The sequence below is a fragment of the Cheilinus undulatus genome, linkage group 13, assembly GCF_018320785.1.
Source record: "Cheilinus undulatus linkage group 13, ASM1832078v1, whole genome shotgun sequence".
NCBI lineage: Eukaryota > Metazoa > Chordata > Actinopteri > Labriformes > Labridae > Cheilinus > Cheilinus undulatus.
In genome coordinates this window covers 34,255,703-34,274,485 of record NC_054877.1, presented here as the reverse complement: position 1 = coordinate 34,274,485, position 18,783 = coordinate 34,255,703, and the positions used below count along the sequence as shown (strand labels likewise).

Genomic DNA, 18,783 nt, shown 5'->3' with positions numbered 1-18,783 from the left:
CGGTCTCAACCGAACTTTGGATCAACTAAGCGCGACTTCCTGTCAGCCTGCTAGCTGGCATTCCGGTGACAGGAACGGAGCCTCTGCCTGCCGAGCTATCTGCCAATCAAATGAGACGCGCCAATCACCATGAAGTGAGGTTTATCCTAAATATAATCCAAATGAGACACGTTTGGTATTTTGAACCAGGCTGTAAACCAGTTTATTTTGTGTGTCAAAACCGGCTGTTTAACATGTGTGCAGACAGAACTTCCGGTTTTCCAGCAGCCAACCTCAAGTGGACAGTCGCAGTATGGCAATTTTTTGCGCTCGACAGTATGTCACCCAGCTCTTTCTTAGGCAAGGTGGGTCTGTTAGTGGTTCATGTGATGGAACATTAGCCTGTTGTCTATTCCTAACGTTATACATACTTTATAAGCTAGCTCACTTTTCTCCCCATATAAGCTCATATTTCTGGAGAAAACTCTGGATTTATACATTTCACTGTTGTTTTAGTTAAACAATCAACGCAGGCAAATGTTTAGCAAGCTGCTCTGTTCATATTCAGTCAGTTAAAACATGACGCGTGTTCCGAACAGACACGTCAAGAAGAGCAGCAGCAGCAGTCTGTCAGTCCCCCCTGTCCCCAGGTACCCCCTGAGGAAGGAGGTGAGCAGCTGTGTGTTAAATTAATTGATTATTATGGAGAAAAAACATTAAAGAATAAAAAATAGTTCTGAAATAAAAAGTCTATAGTCTGTATTTATTTCAGAACGATTTTAAGGGTTTAAAAAGCATCAGCTATCTCTGAAATAAAATGTTTGGTCAGTAGTTTGGGACTCTCACCCCCTGACTGGGTGACTGCTCTCAATCCAATCAGAGAAATGTTTTCATTTTCTGGAAATCAGAAGATTAAATACCAACAACCATATAGCCTCATATATGTATTATTTCACCATAAATCTAATGACATCACCTGTGAGTCTACAGTTTTAGAGAAAAATTAGACCTGCATGTGGGGCTACAAGAGGATGACAGTGAGTAGTGGAGTATTGGTAGTAAAATGACATTTTCCTTTGTCATTTTTGGTCAAATCACTGAAAACACCATTAAGTAAAACAAAATGGTGAGGCCACCTAAAATGGTGATTATGATGCTATTACAAACGGTATTACATTATAGGAAATACTATATAATGTGAGCCTATTTCACTTAGTTTAACCTCTGCTGCTGATTTTATTTATCATCATTATTATTATTTTTAGTTTTATGTATTTTTCTTGTTTGCTTGTTGTATCTTGTTCTATAGATGATAATGTTGAAATTACAATAAATCATAAAAGGCAATTGGCCGTTTTGTTTTTGATGGTGTTTTTAGCTGAGATTTTATTTGTTTCTCCACAGATTATAATTACATTTCATTTTAATGGAAGAGGTTATTTTGTATTTAAGTTTTGTATTTTCAGGTAATTAATTTTAAGAGAATTTTATGTTCAAGTATTTAAAGAAAGAGATGGCTTTTTGATTATAGAGTATCAGTCTTGCAGCAAATAACTGAATCCAAATGAATTTCATTTTAGTTTCAGTGTTTCCCCTACCAAGTAACTGTCATGTTGTTCTTTTCACTAATATGGGAATGATAGTCAAAAATATCATTAAAATGCATAGTTATGTAAAACGGTATCAAAATTTTCCACCAGCCTAATGGCCGGCTGTGGGGGGGCCCAGTTAGATTTCTTTTCATGGGGCCCAAAATCCCTGGCAGCACCCCTGGCCCCAACAGTAGCACTGGTTTTATACAGCAAATGAGATTCATACAGACAGCAGGTGTGCTGCTTAGAAACCGCTAATAGGAACATTTATTCTTTAATGTATTTTTTAAATTCTTTTATTGTTTTAATAGGTGGTAGAAGAGACATACAGAACTCTGTTATGTACAGTAGCGTCACATATGAAGTAACATGAAGAAGAAGAAAGTACAGGCTTAGCATTTTAGAAAGAAAAAAGGGTAAAAGAAAACTACATGTTTTGAGTTCTGTTAAATCAAATAACTTGAACATGCCACAGAATAAACACGAAAAAATAATAAATGATTTTAATAAATGAGAATGATATTTTTCATGTTATTACCTTGCCTCCCTCCTTACAAACATTCATACACACTTTAAGATCATACTAATGACAACAGCCTGGGAAAGATTTAAATGACAGACTCTTATAGTGATATAATGCTTTCATAATGTCCTCTTATAATCATTTTATTCCAGAGGAGCCACAGGTTAGCCTCAGCCTCTTAAAGTTGACATGATAACTATTAAACACTCGTCACTCACTTATTCAGCAAGCTAACATTATTTTGTTAACGCTTGTTGTCAGACTGCAATTTTTTCCACTAATCATCAGATTATTATCAGAGAAGTACTAAGCTAAGCAAAAGTAAAGTTTATCAGCTGCCTGTGTGTGACATAAACAGCTCTCTCAAAATTGGTTTCCAACATCCTTATACCACCCCAGTCTAATCATGTAAAGCTCACAGATCTGCAACAAAAGCTGTCTCTGTGACAATGCATTATATGGCATCAAACAGGAAGTGGGTTTTTGAAGGGCTTGAGACACATCTGCCATGAAAATTGGATGAGATGATCCACTCAAGACATTAGAAGATCATTTGGGATATTCATGTTGGTGTGGAAAAAATGTAATAAAATCAGCCCATGCAGCCTGTTGCACCTCAGTTGTGAAATTTGGAAGGCCATACCAGGGCCTAAAAAAAGTCTCTTGGACCCACTTCATAAAACCAACAGGAAATCTACCATTTTATTAACAAGTCTGAATAAAAAATCTCAACATGTTTAAAAATGAACAGCTTAAATATATTCACTTCTCTCTGTTTGTGAGATTTCCCTGACTTCTCTGTGTGTCTCTGCAGCTGCAGGCTGTTCTCACAAACACTCTAACTCGTCTGAGTGGGTCTGGTGATGGACATAGCAGCATCCTTTTTGCTACCATGAAGACAACAGAAGCTGCACAGGTAAAAGATTGTTGTTAGTGAGAAAATATTGTGCTTTATATTGGAATGATGTAACAAAGTAAGTTTGGCTTAGTTGGCAGCCTACCAGAAATAGTGGTCAAGGAAAGTACTTTTATGGAACTGAAGTGGTCACATGGGGTGACTTCCTGGATCGGGCGTCAAGTGTATAAATGACTGTCAATGTGTGCATTCTTGGTCTTTGGCCTGTGCATTTGTCGATGACTGCACCTGCAAGTAAAATTCTTGAGAGAGAACCCAGTCTTCTTGTCTCTGTGAAGCTTCTGAATCTTCCTCTTGTGCCAATACATTTATTTCCACATAACACTCAAAAAAAGAAAGATTCGTTAATACACACTTGGAATGAAATTTAGAGCTCTAACACTCTGGTATTTGATCATAAAGGCTAATAAAGCAGTAAATAACCTATATAGCATAGAGCTTGGTATTGCGACATTCTTTTTCCTGAAAGTTTGCTTGTGATAATCTGAGAGACATCTGGCTGCAGACCTCTATGGTGGGGCGTTTTGGGCTCATTTGTTGCAGACCTCTACAATGGGCGACCTCGACCATGGGGCAAGAAGTGATGTACTAACCATTGTTGGGTTTTTCCGTAGTTTGTGGTGTCTTATTTTTAATTTAACCCACTTTACCTCCCCCTTACCCTTACCCTAACCTTTATGGTCCCGGTGCCTAACCCTAACCCTCTTTAGGTTTTCCTTTACTTTTTGGTGTGTTAAATCAAAAATGTATCTCTCTCAATAAATGTTTGGTTTTATTCATACATTTCTGCTGTTGTGAAATACAGCCACTTACTGTAACCTTTGACAGAGAGTGGAAAATATACATCATTCAGTACGTCACTGTGGTTCCAGTCTGGGTAATGCACATCACTTCCTGCCCCGGGTTCAGGGTTGCCCCATTGTAGAGGTCTGCAGCAGGTGAGCCCAAAACGCCCCACCTTAGAGGTCTGTTGCCATATCCTCTTGAATAATCCAGGATCTGCGCTGTATTTCTTTTTTCCCCCAATAACCTATTTCCAGAGTTAAAACTACATAAAGAACAGCCATCAATGTCAGTTTATTTCACAGTAGCTAAGCAATTCAGAGCGAACTTCTCCACTGAAAGTGTGTGGTGTTTCACAATGCTGACCTCTAATCACAGGAGTCCTGGAAATCTTGTTGAAATCTGGAATGTAAACTAGTTCAAGTGTGTTTGCTTTGACAAACATGGAAGAATCACTCCAAAAAGCTGTGTTATATGAAATGTACCAAACTGGAGTTGAAACACAAGCTTTAATAGAACATTTAAAGTATTATCCAAAAGTAGGAAAACAGTATTTTTCACTTTATCAAACTCTTAATAATTTAAAAGTCACTGAATGTGTTTTCTATGTTGGTAAGTTCACATGGCTTGTAAAAGCATGTATAGAATCTGACTGAAATTCTCATTCATTTCCAGGACTCATTTAAAGATAAATATGAGGCACAATCTTATAAATAAGTCTTTAAAAGCTGTAACTCTTCAGTGTTGTTCCCTGTGTATGTCTGCAATGTTGCTGCTCCATGTGAACAGTGTGGGTGCTAGAGAGTAACAGTGTGATGCCAGAGTCACAGTTTAAGTGTTTACTTGTTAAGTGCAGATCTCTTAATTTCAGGGGGAATGTCCTCAGCAATCATTAACGTGTCCTGATCTGAAAAGAGCTCTTTGCTCTGCTAAGATTGAACTCCTAACAAATGAGAATGAGATATCTTGTATTTTTTCTCCTTATTGGGCTTCCAGGTGCACTTCATGGTAAGAACGCTAAATTATTTCATCAATAAAAAAATCTATAAAACAATCTATTTAATGCCTAAATATCATTTCAGTGTTGTAATTTCTTTTCTTCCAGCTCAAAGAGCAGCTCAGCCTTGTTCTGCTCCCAGTCTAGATGGTGGTTATTTTGTCCCAGAACAAGAAAGTTATTCTCATGAATCTGAGATTTCTTACACCTGTGATAGTGGACGCAAACTAGTAGTGGAGGGATGGTGGGCAACAAGCACATGTCAGGATGGAGCATGGTCTCGTAAGCCACGATGTATAGGTAAGGTGTTCTGGTTTGTCTGAATGAGAAAGTCCACAGTGGTGTTTTCATCTCAAACTGCATGTCTCTTTCACATTTTATATTTATTATGTGTCATCTTTAGCAAATGTTGATCAATTTTACATTGAATCAGTTAGATTTGGTCTCTATCCTCTTGCTGTAATGAGCATAATCTGTGTAGAACAGGCTTGTGCACTGTAAGTTTAGAAAACTTGAAATTTCAGTGTTAGATACCTGCAAATCATTTTATGAAACATAAAACAGTATTTTCCACGCCAACATTTCACTGAATGGGCCAAAACTTGTACATGTCAGTCAGGCTATGGTTTAACACCTGATGCTTGCCTTCCAGTACTTCAATCTTTAGCTGTCCTTGTGTTTTTAGCTGTCTCCTAGCATTTGTCATCTTATCTGTGTTTTCTTGGTTTACCTTGCTTGTGGCTCAAGGCTCAATCAATGAGGCTAAGCTAATGCTAGCGGTCTGAAGTAATAAGCACCTCCTCCACAGATTTTGGCTGCTATCTTAAACATTCCCTCTTCTGCTCACAGATGAAAAAGCCTGTCTTTCCCTTAAGATACCAAATGGAAAATATAATAAAAGACGAACTGGCTGGTATCATGATAGAAGCACAATCAGGGTTACATGTGAGGACGGGTATGAACTGAAAAACCGGCGTGCCACAGCCATCTGTTTGAATGGAGCCTGGTCGTCTGTGCCTGTGTGTGAGAGTAAGTCAGACACTTTACACCTTAGCTCTGTAAATGTGTCTGTGTAACATTAAATCAAAGGTTTTCATTCTTGAAACTTACAATAACTACACTGACTTCATTGCCACCTGTTAAAGCAATCACCCACTGATGATGTGTTTGTTTGTTACAGTCAGTATCGATTCATGCGGTGTACCCCCAAAAATCCCTCATGCGGTCATCATTGGTCAGAGATATCAGAAGGTGTTTCCTGCTGATTCAGAGCTTCAGTATGAATGTCAAGTTGGATACACTGTGGAGAATGCAGGGAGTAAAAAATCCATCATCTGCATGGCTGGAAACTGGAATGAATGCCCAACATGCAGTAAGTGAACTATGTGCTGAGCTATGCAGCATTGATGCTTTAGTTTTATTCAGTAACCCCTGGTGGATCCCTGTTGGTGAACATGGGCAATCAGCAAATACACTCCCCTCAAAAAGTTTAGAAACAGTGGGGCCAATTCATTTATTTTTGCTGTAGACTGAAAACATTTGGTTTTGACATCAAGAGATGAATATGAGACAAGAGATCAACATTTCAGCCTTTATTTCAAGGTATTTACATTTATATCTGATACACAACTTAGAAGATAGCATTATTTGTAACATAACGGAAAGATTTTAGTGACATCAGCAACAACCTCCAGAAAGCAGGAGTGAAGGTATCACAATCTGCTGTTTGCAGAAGACTTCATGAAAAAAGTACAAAAGCTACAGCAGAAGATGCAAACCACTGGTCAGCAAGAATTACAGAAAGGCCAGGCTTAGGAGCTTAGAAACCTGACCTGCCAAGATTAAGATTTTTTTAAATGATTAAAAAGTCATCACACAAAAAAAGTAATTGGAGCAATTTGTAACAGGACCCAGAAGAGGGATTGCTCCCCTAACTGTGCAGAGCTAATGACATCTCTTGGCTGGGTGCGTACACAACAAGTGGATAGGGATGCAGGATATTGGATTTTCACCAATATGCCAATATTTACAGATTCATTTTAGCTAGATATTTAAATATGCTTTTCAGACAAGAGATTTCAGTCCTTTTGGATACACTTTAAGGTTTGAGGATGACCAAGGAATAAAAACTTTAGCCCTTAAAACACACTTACATTTAAAGAATGATGATAAATAAAGAAAAAGACCTCAACTGACATAGGTGTGTTGGTTCAGCCTAAACCTCCACTAATTTTTAGTATACAGAGCTTAACAAATTTATTAAGCCACCACCCAAAGTAAGGTTTATGCCACAGCTGCCCTAAATTAACAGCATTGGTAATTACCTAAATCATTTTTTATGTTTCTGCAATGGTTAATACACCAATATGTAGAAGCTCTTTAACTAAAATGACATTTTTAATGCTAAAATATAATTATTATTATTATCCATGAATTTTCAAATTGACTGATTTACAAAAAAACTGAAAAAATAGTAAAGCACATTATTATTTCTTGGTTGATATGTCAATTTGTATTTATTGACTTGCATTCCTGAACAGAAAAACTAGTTTTAGTGGTTGAATGTTATGCTATATTATGTTATGTTAATATATTTGACCAAGAAAAAGGAATCTGGAGTACTGGAACTGATGGACTGGCCAAGTCAAAGACCAGATTTGAATCCTGTTGAAGAAATGTGGGATTTAGTAGATTTAAAGATTGATTGCACAAAAATTTCATCTAAAGCAAGTCTGTGGGAACAGCTAAAAACTATTTGGAGCTCAATAACAAAAGCGACTGTGGAAAACTATATAAAAACAATGCCAGCAAGAATGCAAGCTCTTATCAAAACCAAAGGAGGCCATACAAAATATCAAGTTTTTGGTTATTATGTGTGAAAAAGGACTATTTATTTATTTCAGCTTGTTATTTGTCAAATAAATCACAATAGCATTTTTAGTTTTAAAGAAGTTTTTGAAAGATTTCTTTCAAAGATTTCTGGCCTCGTGATAAAATTGGAAAAGTGCCTCCTCCCCTTCCAGCTCATCATCTTCATGTGGACTTATGGATGAGCTATTTCAAATAGAGACGGCAGCTCACAGCAGCAAGCTGCATAAGCATTTGTCATGTCTTGGAGAGGGGTTCCTGATTTTTTTGTACTGATTTTCTACAGTTTTTAGTTTGCATAACTAATGCGCTACCATTCAGGCAAACAAACAACACCAGATGCTGGACACGGTGGCCCAGAAGAAGCCAAATCATCCAGGGGCCATTCTACATCTCCTGGCAGTGGGACACGAACTGGGAGTGGAGGTAGTTCATTGATCTGTTCAACATTAAAGACTAACCAGAACATCACTAGATCTAGTCACTCTTAGAGCATATATACTGTGTATTTCATCTTCTTTTTAATCTTCACTTAGATGGAGTAGACAGACCAAATACTGGACATGGTTGATCTACGAGGCAAGGAGGTGACAGACAACCTGTTGGAGGTACAGACTTGTATAGAATATACACTCCTGATCAAAATTTTAAGACTAGATGAAAAAATTGCAAGAATTTGCATTTTCCCTTTACTATATTTCCATGGTTGAGAGGCAGAGAGAGGCGAACAAGCAGGAAACAGCGGGAGCCAATCTGAATCATCAACCATCACACTGCTTCCTCAGGTTAGAAGTTTTGCTGTAGTAAATCTTGAACTTCATGTCACAAATACTGCAGCGTAACCTGCATCGTATTTTCAAAAGTCGTGTGCCACCTTTAACCGCTGCCGGTCAACCATGTTTGTTTTGTTGATTCATTAAGCTGCTACCGACGTCATTACTCACGTGCGTGCAATGCTGCATTCGCGTCCGGCATGGAAAATTGACAACTCTTCCACTGTCTTACAGTCACAAGGATGCGTTTAGGTACCGACACATGGTACTGTTTGATTTTACGTGAATCGGTACTAAGTAGTACCGATGGAATTCGGTTGGTGCTTATAAAAGTACCAAACTCGCTACCCATCCCTAGTTCCAGACAGTGGATGCCCTTTGTGAATCCATCTTCATCATTTGGAGCAACGTTCCCACTAGCCTCCTGGAAACACTCGCATCAAGCATGCCAAAACAAATTTTTGAAGTGAACAAGAAGAACGGTGGAGCTACTCATTACTGAGCCCTTTTCCGAAACTTTTAGTTCTGTTTTGAGGGTTTTTTGAGGTGTGGTCTTAAACTTTTGATCAGCTGATGAACAGCCTATTTCAGTGAAATTGTTGTTTTCAAGAAATTGCTTACACAAATGTTTTTTTGTCTCACTCCCATTTTTTCTTTTTGCATTTTGAAGCTCTACTTAGAACCTTCTTAAGATCCAACAGTGCAAAATGTAAATTCTTGCAGTTTTTCAACTGGTCTTAAAATTTTGATCAGGACTTGTCTAGACCATCCTCATGTCTTTTCAGTCATTTTTAAAATCCTTTTCAGTCATAAATGTGTTAAAATCTCACATACAAAAGCAGTTTTGATGTATCTATAGGTTTGAATGTGGTTGAATTGAGTCAGGCTCCTACAGGCATTTTTGAGGCAGCTTTGGGGAAGTTTAGGGGTCTTTCGGATGCACAGGTGCCCTGGTCTTTTGTCTAAGGTGTTACATACACACCATAGTTGTATACGCATTGATTCTGAAACTTAGCCCCAGTTTGCAGGAGAAACATAGACTGCTGGACAAGGATCTTCTACCACCTCTGGTTTAAATGACAGAGTGAATATGCCCAGTTTCATACCAGGTAAATCAGTCAAATTCTTGGTGTTTCTTGGTATAACTTTTCCATTATTTTTTTTCTCTTGCTAACAATTTCTAGGGAAGTTTTATTAAAAAAAGGGGTTCCACAAAGTACCGCACTAGGCCCTGTCAGATTCAAAATTCAGAGCAAGACTAGTCATCAGCAGCCTCTCTCTGACAAAGCTGCACACAAGTGTAACTGTACTCTGTGCTAACACTCTGCTCCTTTTTCATTCTTTGTTATTCACCACCACCCATTTCTTGTCTTTTCTCCATGTTGTAAGTTTAAGATTTAAACTCAGAAACCTACCAACCCTTCAGTTTCCTGTCATGATGAGCCTTCCCGAACCTCCCAATCACCACCCTACCTCTGATGCCATATTGGAAATGCTATCTGTACCAAACCTTTGATCTATCCTGAAACAGGCATAGAGGTGGACAGCTTGGCTAACAGCTACAGTGACCCATCTGTCAGTTAAATCACCTGGTCCCTGAAATGATCTAACTTATTAAGAAAACTACAGATAAACAAAATAATGTGTGTAATTAATTACAACACATTTTGCTCTGCTGTGAACATTTGTCACTCTACTGTTATTTGAAAATGTGAATCAGTCTCTGTTTTGATTTCAGTTGACCAATGTGGAGTCGCTCCAGTTATTCAAAATAGTGTTCTTGTGGAAAAAGACTGAATGTATTTGAAATACCAGTGTAATGCTTTTTACACACTAGAGGGTCCAGATACTGTGACGTGTTACAGCGATCAAACCTGGTCAGAACTTCCCCTATGCAAAAGTATAATCAAATCAATACAGCAGTTTCGTTTTCATTTTGAATGGCTTCAAAATAGTTATACAAAAATAGGAAATGTATTTTCTTTCTGTTTGCAGAGGCTTTCTGTGTTCTGGATCTTTCTCTGTATCGTGTGTATGGGCTTCAGCAGACTGGAAAACTATTGGTGAAGGAAGGAAATACGAAGGTTGTCAGCTGTGTTCGGCCATACCATGAAAGCCATTTTACTTGCAAAAATCGAAGAATAACCTACACTACATTGAGGGTGGGAGGCTGTTCCACAGTTGAGGGACTTTTACTGCAAAAGCTTGGTCCCCTCCAAGTTTATGAATGGAACGAGGGACAGCCAGAAGTCCCATGTCTGTGGATCTAATGGGGCTGGAAGTAGTACAAGGGATGAGGAGGTTGTAAATGTAAGCTGGTGCCAGGCCATTTACAGCTTTAAACACAAACAGAGCAACCTTAAAATCAAACCTGTACTGTATTGGAAGCCAGTGAAGAGAGGGTAAGATTCGGGTGACATAATCCCTTTTATGAGAGACAGTGAGAAGCCTTGCTGCTGTGTTTTGTACCATTTGCAGTCTGGAGAGGGATGTCTGGCTGATTCCAGAATATGATCCAACCGTGAGGACATGAAAGCATGTATAATTTTTCCTAAATCATTAAAGGAGAGGAATTGGTTTTAATATGGCTATTGTTTTTAAATGAAAGAAATTGTTATTAACCACAGATTTTACTTGGGTTTCAAATGTGAATGCAGAGTCAAATATCACTCCAATATTCTTAGCCTGGGGCTTGATGAAGGTGAAAAATCACTTAAGCTGCTAGATACCAGTTTTATAGCACTGGGGGGGCCAAAGACAGCGACTTCAGTTTTGCTTTCATTCATTTGTAAAAAACTTTCAGCCATCCAGCATTTGATGTCATCGAGACACTGTGTGAGTGCGTTTAGGTCTGACTGGTTGTTTGGTTGTATGGGGAGATAGAGCTGTGTAATATTATCTAACTAGAAAAGCACTCAGAGAGCGCAGACCTCCGCCATTAGCCCTACTTCCCAACAGTGAAGGATCCTTTATAAAATTCCTGGATCCGTCCCCCTGTGCCCCCCTCCACAGCATTCATTGGTTACTCCCTCCCTGGTGGGGTGGACACGCGGTGAGGCAAAGCATTGGCTTCGCAATGGGTGGACTGTCACGGCAGAAGCATTGCCTACTGGTGCCAACAGATGCACTGACAGTCTCACCCATGGTCTCACTGGATGACTGGAAGTCATGGCAGAGGGTGAATATTCCTCTATTCCTCCCAGCATTGTGAGTATTCTCGCTACAATTCGCTGTCTTTCTCTGTTACACTCCGACTCATATCTCGACCAGACGTGCGTCTTTCAAACTCTATAAACTCCAAAACTTTGAATAGAAACACACCCAAAATGCTGCTGGGATTGAAGTTGCTCATGTCCGCCAACTCCTGGCGTAAAGTGGTAACAGTGCAAACCTCCACCATCAGCCCTATCTCCCAATAGTACAGAATCCTTTAAAAAATTCCTGGATCCAGACGATGATACGGATCAGTCCCAAAATCTAATCAGTTCTTCCTTATGCCATTTCTGACATTTCCTGAAAATTTCATCAAAATCCATTTACAACTTTTTGAGTTATGTTGCTAACAAACTAACAAACAAACTAACAAACTAACAAAACCCACCCAATCATATAACCTATTTGTAATACTATCTAATATTATGAAATATTGTGTTTTTCTATAACTTTACCTAACATCTCATTAGCCAGCCTGCCCCTGATGCCATATTGGAAATGCTATCTCTATCAAACCTTTGCTCTTTCTTGAAACAGGCATTGAGGTGGAACTAATGTGACTGTCCGTTAAATCACCTGGTCCCTGAAATGATCGAACATGTTTTGCTCTGCTGTGAACATATGTCACTCTACTATGTTCTTTGAAAATGTTAATCAGTCTCTGTTTTGATTTCAGTTGACCAATGTGGAGTCGCTCCAGTTATTCAAAATGATATTCTTGTGCAAGAACACAGAATGCATTTGAAATACCAGTGTAATGCTTTTTACACACTAGAGGGTCCAGATACTGTGACGTGTTACAGCGATCAAACCTGGTCAGAACTTCCCCAATGCAAAGGTATAATCAAATCAATACAGCTGTTTCTTTTTCATTTTGAATGTTTTCAAAATAGTTATACAAAAACAGAAAATGAGAAAATGTTTTTTTTTTTTCTGTTTGCAGAGGCTTTCTGTGTTCTGGATCTTTCTCTGTATCGTGTGTATGGGCTTCAGCAGACTGGAAAACTATTGGTGAAGGAAGGAAATACGAAGGTTGTCAGCTGTGTTCGGCCATACCATGAAAGCCATTTTACTTGCAAAAATCGAAGAATAACCTACACCTATTGTAAGTTAATGTTTCTTTTTCACATTTTGCCTTAAAGCAATTAATTGAAAATTTTGAGCAGATGTATATGAATATTTGCTTCATGGATTAAAGTTTAGCTAATTCAATCAGTTTCTTTGTAATGGTTTTAAAAGTATTACATAGACACACATACCATAATTATTCAATATTTATATATAATTACAGTTTTTCTAAATAAAGAAACCTTCATTATTTACTGTACTTATTTTTCAGATGGACTGGTCTGAGTATTTCATAATCTGTTTATCTGCAAGGATTTTCTCACTCAACCATCTTTAGGATTTACAGAATACAGTACAGGAGCGTATCCAGGGAGCGGCAGTTCTTTGGGCCAAAATGCATTTTTGATGACATTTTTTTTCTCCTACAGCCTTCAATTCCTTGTGGATTCTCTTAGAGTACAGCGCTTCCTAGGACGGAGTAATAGGGCCACACGAAGAGAGAAAAAAATACAAGAATATATATATATATATTTTTTTTTTTTTATTACAAGAATAAAGTCATATATTACGAGAATAAAGTCCTACTGTAACAAGAAAAAATAGTAATGTTACAAGAAAAAAGTCTAATATTATGAGAATAAAGTCGTAATATTACGAGAGTAAAATATTACAAGACAGTCTGCCGCGGAGCTGCGGATCTACGATGGAGTATTGTCCTGATTCTGATCAGAATTTGATGCTGATGTGCCAAAAGATGAAGTATTTCCTTATTTGTGAAACCAGTACTTAAGTATAGCTTCACAACATGCTCAACATTGCTCATTTTAATTGAGGCGGCGCCCTGGCAGACAATCTTTACTTTAGTCATAGTATTACGATTTCATTCTCATAATATTATGATTTCATTCTCGTAATATTATGATTTCATTCTCGTAATATTATGATTTCATTCTCATAATATTACAACTTTTTTCTCGTAATGTTAAAAAAAAATTAATTCTTGTTTTTTTCTTTCTCTTTGTGTGGCCCTAATACTCCATCGTAGCTTCCTGATTAGAGTGAAGAAGGAAAAAGAATGAGACATATTTCCCTTTTTTCAATGTTATCTGCTTCTTGGAAGTGATTACAACTATCTTTTTCAACTTTAACATGTAAGCTTTAATCCTGTCTCCTCCTTCATCAGCTGCGTACTGATGTGCAGCTGATGGAGGAGGAGACAGGAGAGTCTACGGGCTGAAGTTTCTGTATCAAATTTTAAGAAAAAGATAAAGTCTAAATAAATCATTTCCATTAGTGATTATCATAATTGATAATAAAGGTAGATGTAAAATAATTTCCAAAATTAATAGCATGACTAAATAAACTGGCCTCGATAGCCCACCAAATGAGAATAATTTTTCCCCTTTTCTAAATCCAGCTATCTGTGACTTGAGACCTTGAAATAAGGTTACTACAAAATAAAAGACACACAACTGCCATTCAGAGATAAGACTCCACTCCTGTCTTGGCTTGGTCATTATTTGACTCTAAATTGTTTCAGAATATTCAACAAACTCATTTTTAGACTGCTGGTATCTCCAAACTGGACTGAATTCATTCAAATGTGTTCTTTTTAGTTATCTTTTCAGAGAAGCACAATTTCTTTTAAGGTCATGCATTTTACCCCTTTAAGAGAAGTTTATATCGGTCTCAGAGGTCAACAAAACATACCTTAGAAGTTTGTTGCTGAAAAAATAGTCCAGTATTGGATTTTTAAATCTCTAAAACCCCCCTCTGTTTAAGCCCTTCTCAGAACAAGCTGTTTCTGTGTCTGTGCCTTTAAATGTTTATTAGCTGACTGACCCCGGCCCTCTCAGGATATGGATGTGTCTTGATGGATGTAGCTAGAAGGGCGGACCTGTCGTCCAAGAGGCGAGGGCCAACTGAACCTGGGGGCGGGGCTAATTCCTCACGTGGCATCATGAGGGGAAAATCTGAGAATGGCTTGTTTTGGCCCCCCTTTTTCCAAAAGGTGGAGAAAGAGGGGTAGAGGGAATGGATTTTTTTTGCAAGAAAAGACTGAAAGTGGATTGTGCATAATATGTGACCTTTAAAACCTTTGTTTTGTTGTTTTTTAGGTTGTTCTCAACATGACCACAATTATGTAAGTATCAGTCTGTCATTAACCTCCCAAAGAATCACATGATAACTCATTTATTTATTCAGTCTGATTCAGGTTACATTTTATAGATCATGTTTTATGTTTCAAGTTTAGTAAAACTCTGGTAAAATAACCCATTGTGTGATCTACTCAGGGATACTGTCAGTGGTGGAGCTGATTGTGGACTGCCAACAAAAAATGAAGATGGAAGCTTGAGAAACACCTCTATCAGAGAAGAAGCTCTAAAACACACATGATGACATATTTATCACTTTTGTTTTAAAACACATTTTTTTCCTGTTTTATATAAAAACAGTGAGATTTTTGACAGTCTGCATTTTCTTTACAACAGAAACTCTAAATGCAGTTTTAACATGAATCATACAGAATAAAGTTTTTGTGCCCTATGTTATCTTTAATGTCTCAATATTTTCTGTAGCAATCCTTGCAAAAAATATCAATCTATTATGAAAATGCATTCCTCTCTTATTGAAAAACTTGAAATGCCATCAATGTGAGTCAATTGGCATGAATAAGAACAATCTCTGGCAGACAGTAGGAGCACTGTTTTTCCCAAGTTCTTCTTTTACACAGCCAATAAGAGCACTGCTTTCAAAAAGACATAACAAGGCTGCATTCAAACAGCCCCAACAGTAGCACTGCTTTAATACAGCAAATGAGAGCGCTTATTTCAAACAGACAATAGGTGTGCTGCTTAGAAACCGCTGATAGGAACAATTATTCTTTAACATGTTTTTGTAATTCTTCTCTTATTGTTTTAATAGGTGGTAGAAGAGACATACAGAACTGTGTTATGTACGGTAGCTTCACATATGAGGTAACATGAACAAGAAGAAAGTACAGGCTTAGCATTTTAGAAAAAAAGGGTAAAAGAAAACTACATGTTTTGAGTTCTGTTAAATCAAATAACTTGAACATGCCACAGAATAAACACGAAAAAATAATAAATTATTTTAATAAATGAGAATGATATTTTTTATGTTAGTACCTTGCCTCCCTCCTTAAAAGCACACATACACACTTTAAGATCATACTAATGACAACAGCCTGGGGATGATTTAAATGACAGACTCCTACAGTGGGATTCTGCTTTTTATCCTAAAGGAGCCACAGGTTAGCCTCAGCCTCTTAATGTTGAAATGATAACTATTAAACACTCGTCACTCACTTATTCAACAAGCTAACATTATTTCGTTCATGCTTGTTGTCAGACTGCACTTATGGACACACACATACCCAGCTGCTCCTCTCACCCTGTGACTGCTGCTCATGCTCCTTAGGAGAGAGGAACATCTGACATTTAGAACACAAAGTGAGGCAATATCTACTCAATTTTTCTGCTATTCATCAGATTATTATCAGAGAAGTACTACACTAACAATGCATTTTATGGCATCAAACAGGAAGTAGGTTTTTGAAGGGCTTCAGACTCTTCTGCCAATAAATCGGATGAGATGATCCAGTCAAGCCATTAGAAGATAATTTGGGGTATTCATGTTGGTGTGGGAAAAATGTAATAAAATCAGCCCATGCAGCCTGTTACGCCTCAATTATGAAATTTGCCAGGGCCTAAAAAAGTCTCTTGGACCCACTTCATAAAACCAACAGGAAATCTACCATTTTATAACCAATTTTGAATGAAAACATCTCAACACGTTTAAAAATGAACAGCTTAAATATATTCACTTCTCTTTGTTCCTGAGATTTCCCCGACCTCTCTGTGTGTCTGCAGCTGCAGGCTGTTCTCACAAACACTCTGCCTCGTCTGAGTGGGTCTGGTGATGGACATAGCAGCATCCTGTTTTGCTACCATAAAGACAACAGAAGCTGCACAGGTAAAAGAAGATTACTGTACATGTCAAAATGCTGCAAGAGTCAAAATAAAAGTCCTCATTAGAATGAAATAACAGATTCACCAATACACACTTGGAATGAGATTCAGTAGACATCTACCATAATTGTAAAGGCTATAAAAGGAGTTAATAACCTATAGAGCTTAGAGCTCAGAGCTTGGGGTTATGACATTCCTTTTCCTGAAAGTTTGCTTGTGATAATCTGAGAGACATCTGGCTGCAGACCTCTATGGTGGGGCGTTTTGGGCTCATTTGTTGCAGATCTCTACGATAGGTGACCTCGACCATGGGGCAGGAAGTGATGTACTAACCATTGTTGGGTTTTTTTTCTTAGTTTGTAGTGTCTTACCCCTCACCTTTACCCTTACCTTTAGGATCCCGGTGCCTAACCCAAACCCTCTTTAGATTTTCCTTTATTTTGTGGTGTGTTAAATTAAAAATGTATCTCTCTCAGTAAGTTTTTGATTTTTGTTCATACATTTCTGCTGTTGTGAAAAATAGCCACTTTAAGTAACCTTTGACAGAGAGTGGAAAATATACATCATTCAGTAAGTCACTGTGGTTATGTAATAAATAAATAAATAAAATAAATAAAAAATAAAAAAAGGTAATGCACATCACCTCCTGCCTCGTGGTCAGGGTTGCCCAATTGACCTATGGCTAAGCCATGCCCCCTCCACTCACTCGGACAAACAATGACCATTCAGTGACAGACGCTACTGCAGCTGTCACAGTAGGAGATATTTCACAGGAGGCCAGTGATGATTTTTGGAGACAGAAAGATCACATATCATCTAGAAGTCACCAAAAGGGTCTAAACTACGCATTGGAGGGATATAGTAATCATTTTATTGTTGAGAAGGTCAATAAAAGGTCTCAGTTACAAGCCAAAATTTACAGGTCTCAGTGCAAACGTGATAAACCGCATCTCGTTGCCATCACAATCTCAGACCACAAGATAGAGGATCAGCATCAAAGTGCCACTGAAGTTAAGGTTTTTGGCTCAGAATATGAGAAAAATGAAGGTCTTTTTACCATCTTTACCAGGAGTGTCTCTCCGTTAATTTGGTGCTACAGTATTTACATTGAATCATTCAGCATAACGTTTGCCAACCTTTGTTATCTCAGCTTTTTCAGATGAGTTCATGAAGCTGAGCTCCAGGAGTTAACGTTAGTTTAACTAAAGCCCTTTGGACAACAGCTAACAATGATGTACGATCATCAAAGTACAAAAACTAGAACAAAAAAATGCCAATGAACTCCCAACAAATAACGAGACACAACGCAGCTAGGAGCTAACGTTAGGCTAACTTTAGCTAACGTTATGTTAAAGATATCTTTATATTTCTTTCCAACAAAGAGACAATATGCTGCCTCAAATCCGATGTTGGCTTACCCTAGAACAGATGTTATTAATTTTATCCACGTTGAGTTGATGTTGTGGTCTACTGCAAAACCTTTATCCAAAGAAGACACTTTTCTTGGTTTAGATTTGGCTTAGGAAAGGGTAAAAAATACACTCCGTCCCCCAGCCTCTCAGGATACCTTGTGTTGGAGTCGCATGTACCCCATGAACACTGTTTGACCATTTTTAAACTTAAAGTCTCAAAAAAGCCTCATAAAACCGGACGAAAACTGACTTTCTCCTATTCATTTCAATGGACGTCCAGGCAGAGGATGTCCAAGTGTATTGGAGTGGCTATACGCACTGTGATTCGCGTTTGAGGGCGGGACTTAGCCATAGGTCAATTGTAGAGGTCTGCAACAGGTGAGCCCGAAATGCCCAACCCTAGAGGTCTGCCGCCAGATCCTCTTGAATAATCCAGGATCTGTGCTATATTCCTTTTTCCCCAATAAATTATAACTACATAAAGAACAGCTACCAATGTCAGTTTTTTTTCACAGTAGCTTAGCAATTTTCAGAGTCATTATTACATTTCTCTGTTTGAGAAATCAATGATGACAGAATGAAAGTGTGGAAGGTTTAGAGAGAAGCAGAGTGGAGTACTCCAGCCTGACCTTTTCCACTCAAAGTGTGTGGTGTTTCATAATGCTGA

The 18,783-nt window shown here is 38.0% G+C and overlaps 1 protein-coding gene across 1 annotated transcript; it reads left to right on the top strand.

Annotated features, from left to right (window-relative positions):
• Positions 1–4,707: 4,707 nt before the first annotated feature.
• LOC121520222 (complement factor H-related protein 1-like) lies at positions 4,708–15,246 on the top strand. The gene is made up of 9 exons (XM_041803596.1): positions 4,708–4,801; positions 4,899–5,090; positions 5,640–5,819; positions 5,971–6,162; positions 7,980–8,084; positions 12,321–12,482; positions 12,588–12,749; positions 14,830–14,855; positions 15,007–15,246. The coding sequence occupies exons 1-9, from the start codon at positions 4,744–4,746 to the stop codon at positions 15,028–15,030; spliced, it is 1,101 nt and encodes a 366-aa protein (XP_041659530.1). The 5' UTR covers positions 4,708–4,743; the 3' UTR covers positions 15,031–15,246.
• The last annotated feature ends 3,537 nt before the right edge of the window (positions 15,247–18,783 follow it).

Bases quoted from the DNA above. Each gene is read 5' to 3' on its own strand.
- LOC121520222 (XM_041803596.1), top strand. From the start codon at position 4,744: ATGAGAATGAGATATCTTGTATTTTTTCTCCTTATTGGGCTTCCAGGT. The intron at 5,091-5,639 runs GTAAGGTGTTCT...TTCTGCTCACAG, and splicing joins TCGTAAGCCACGATGTATAG to ATGAAAAAGCCTGTCTTTCC. The intron at 12,750-14,829 runs GTAAGTTAATGT...GTTGTTTTTTAG, and splicing joins AAGAATAACCTACACCTATT to GTTGTTCTCAACATGACCAC.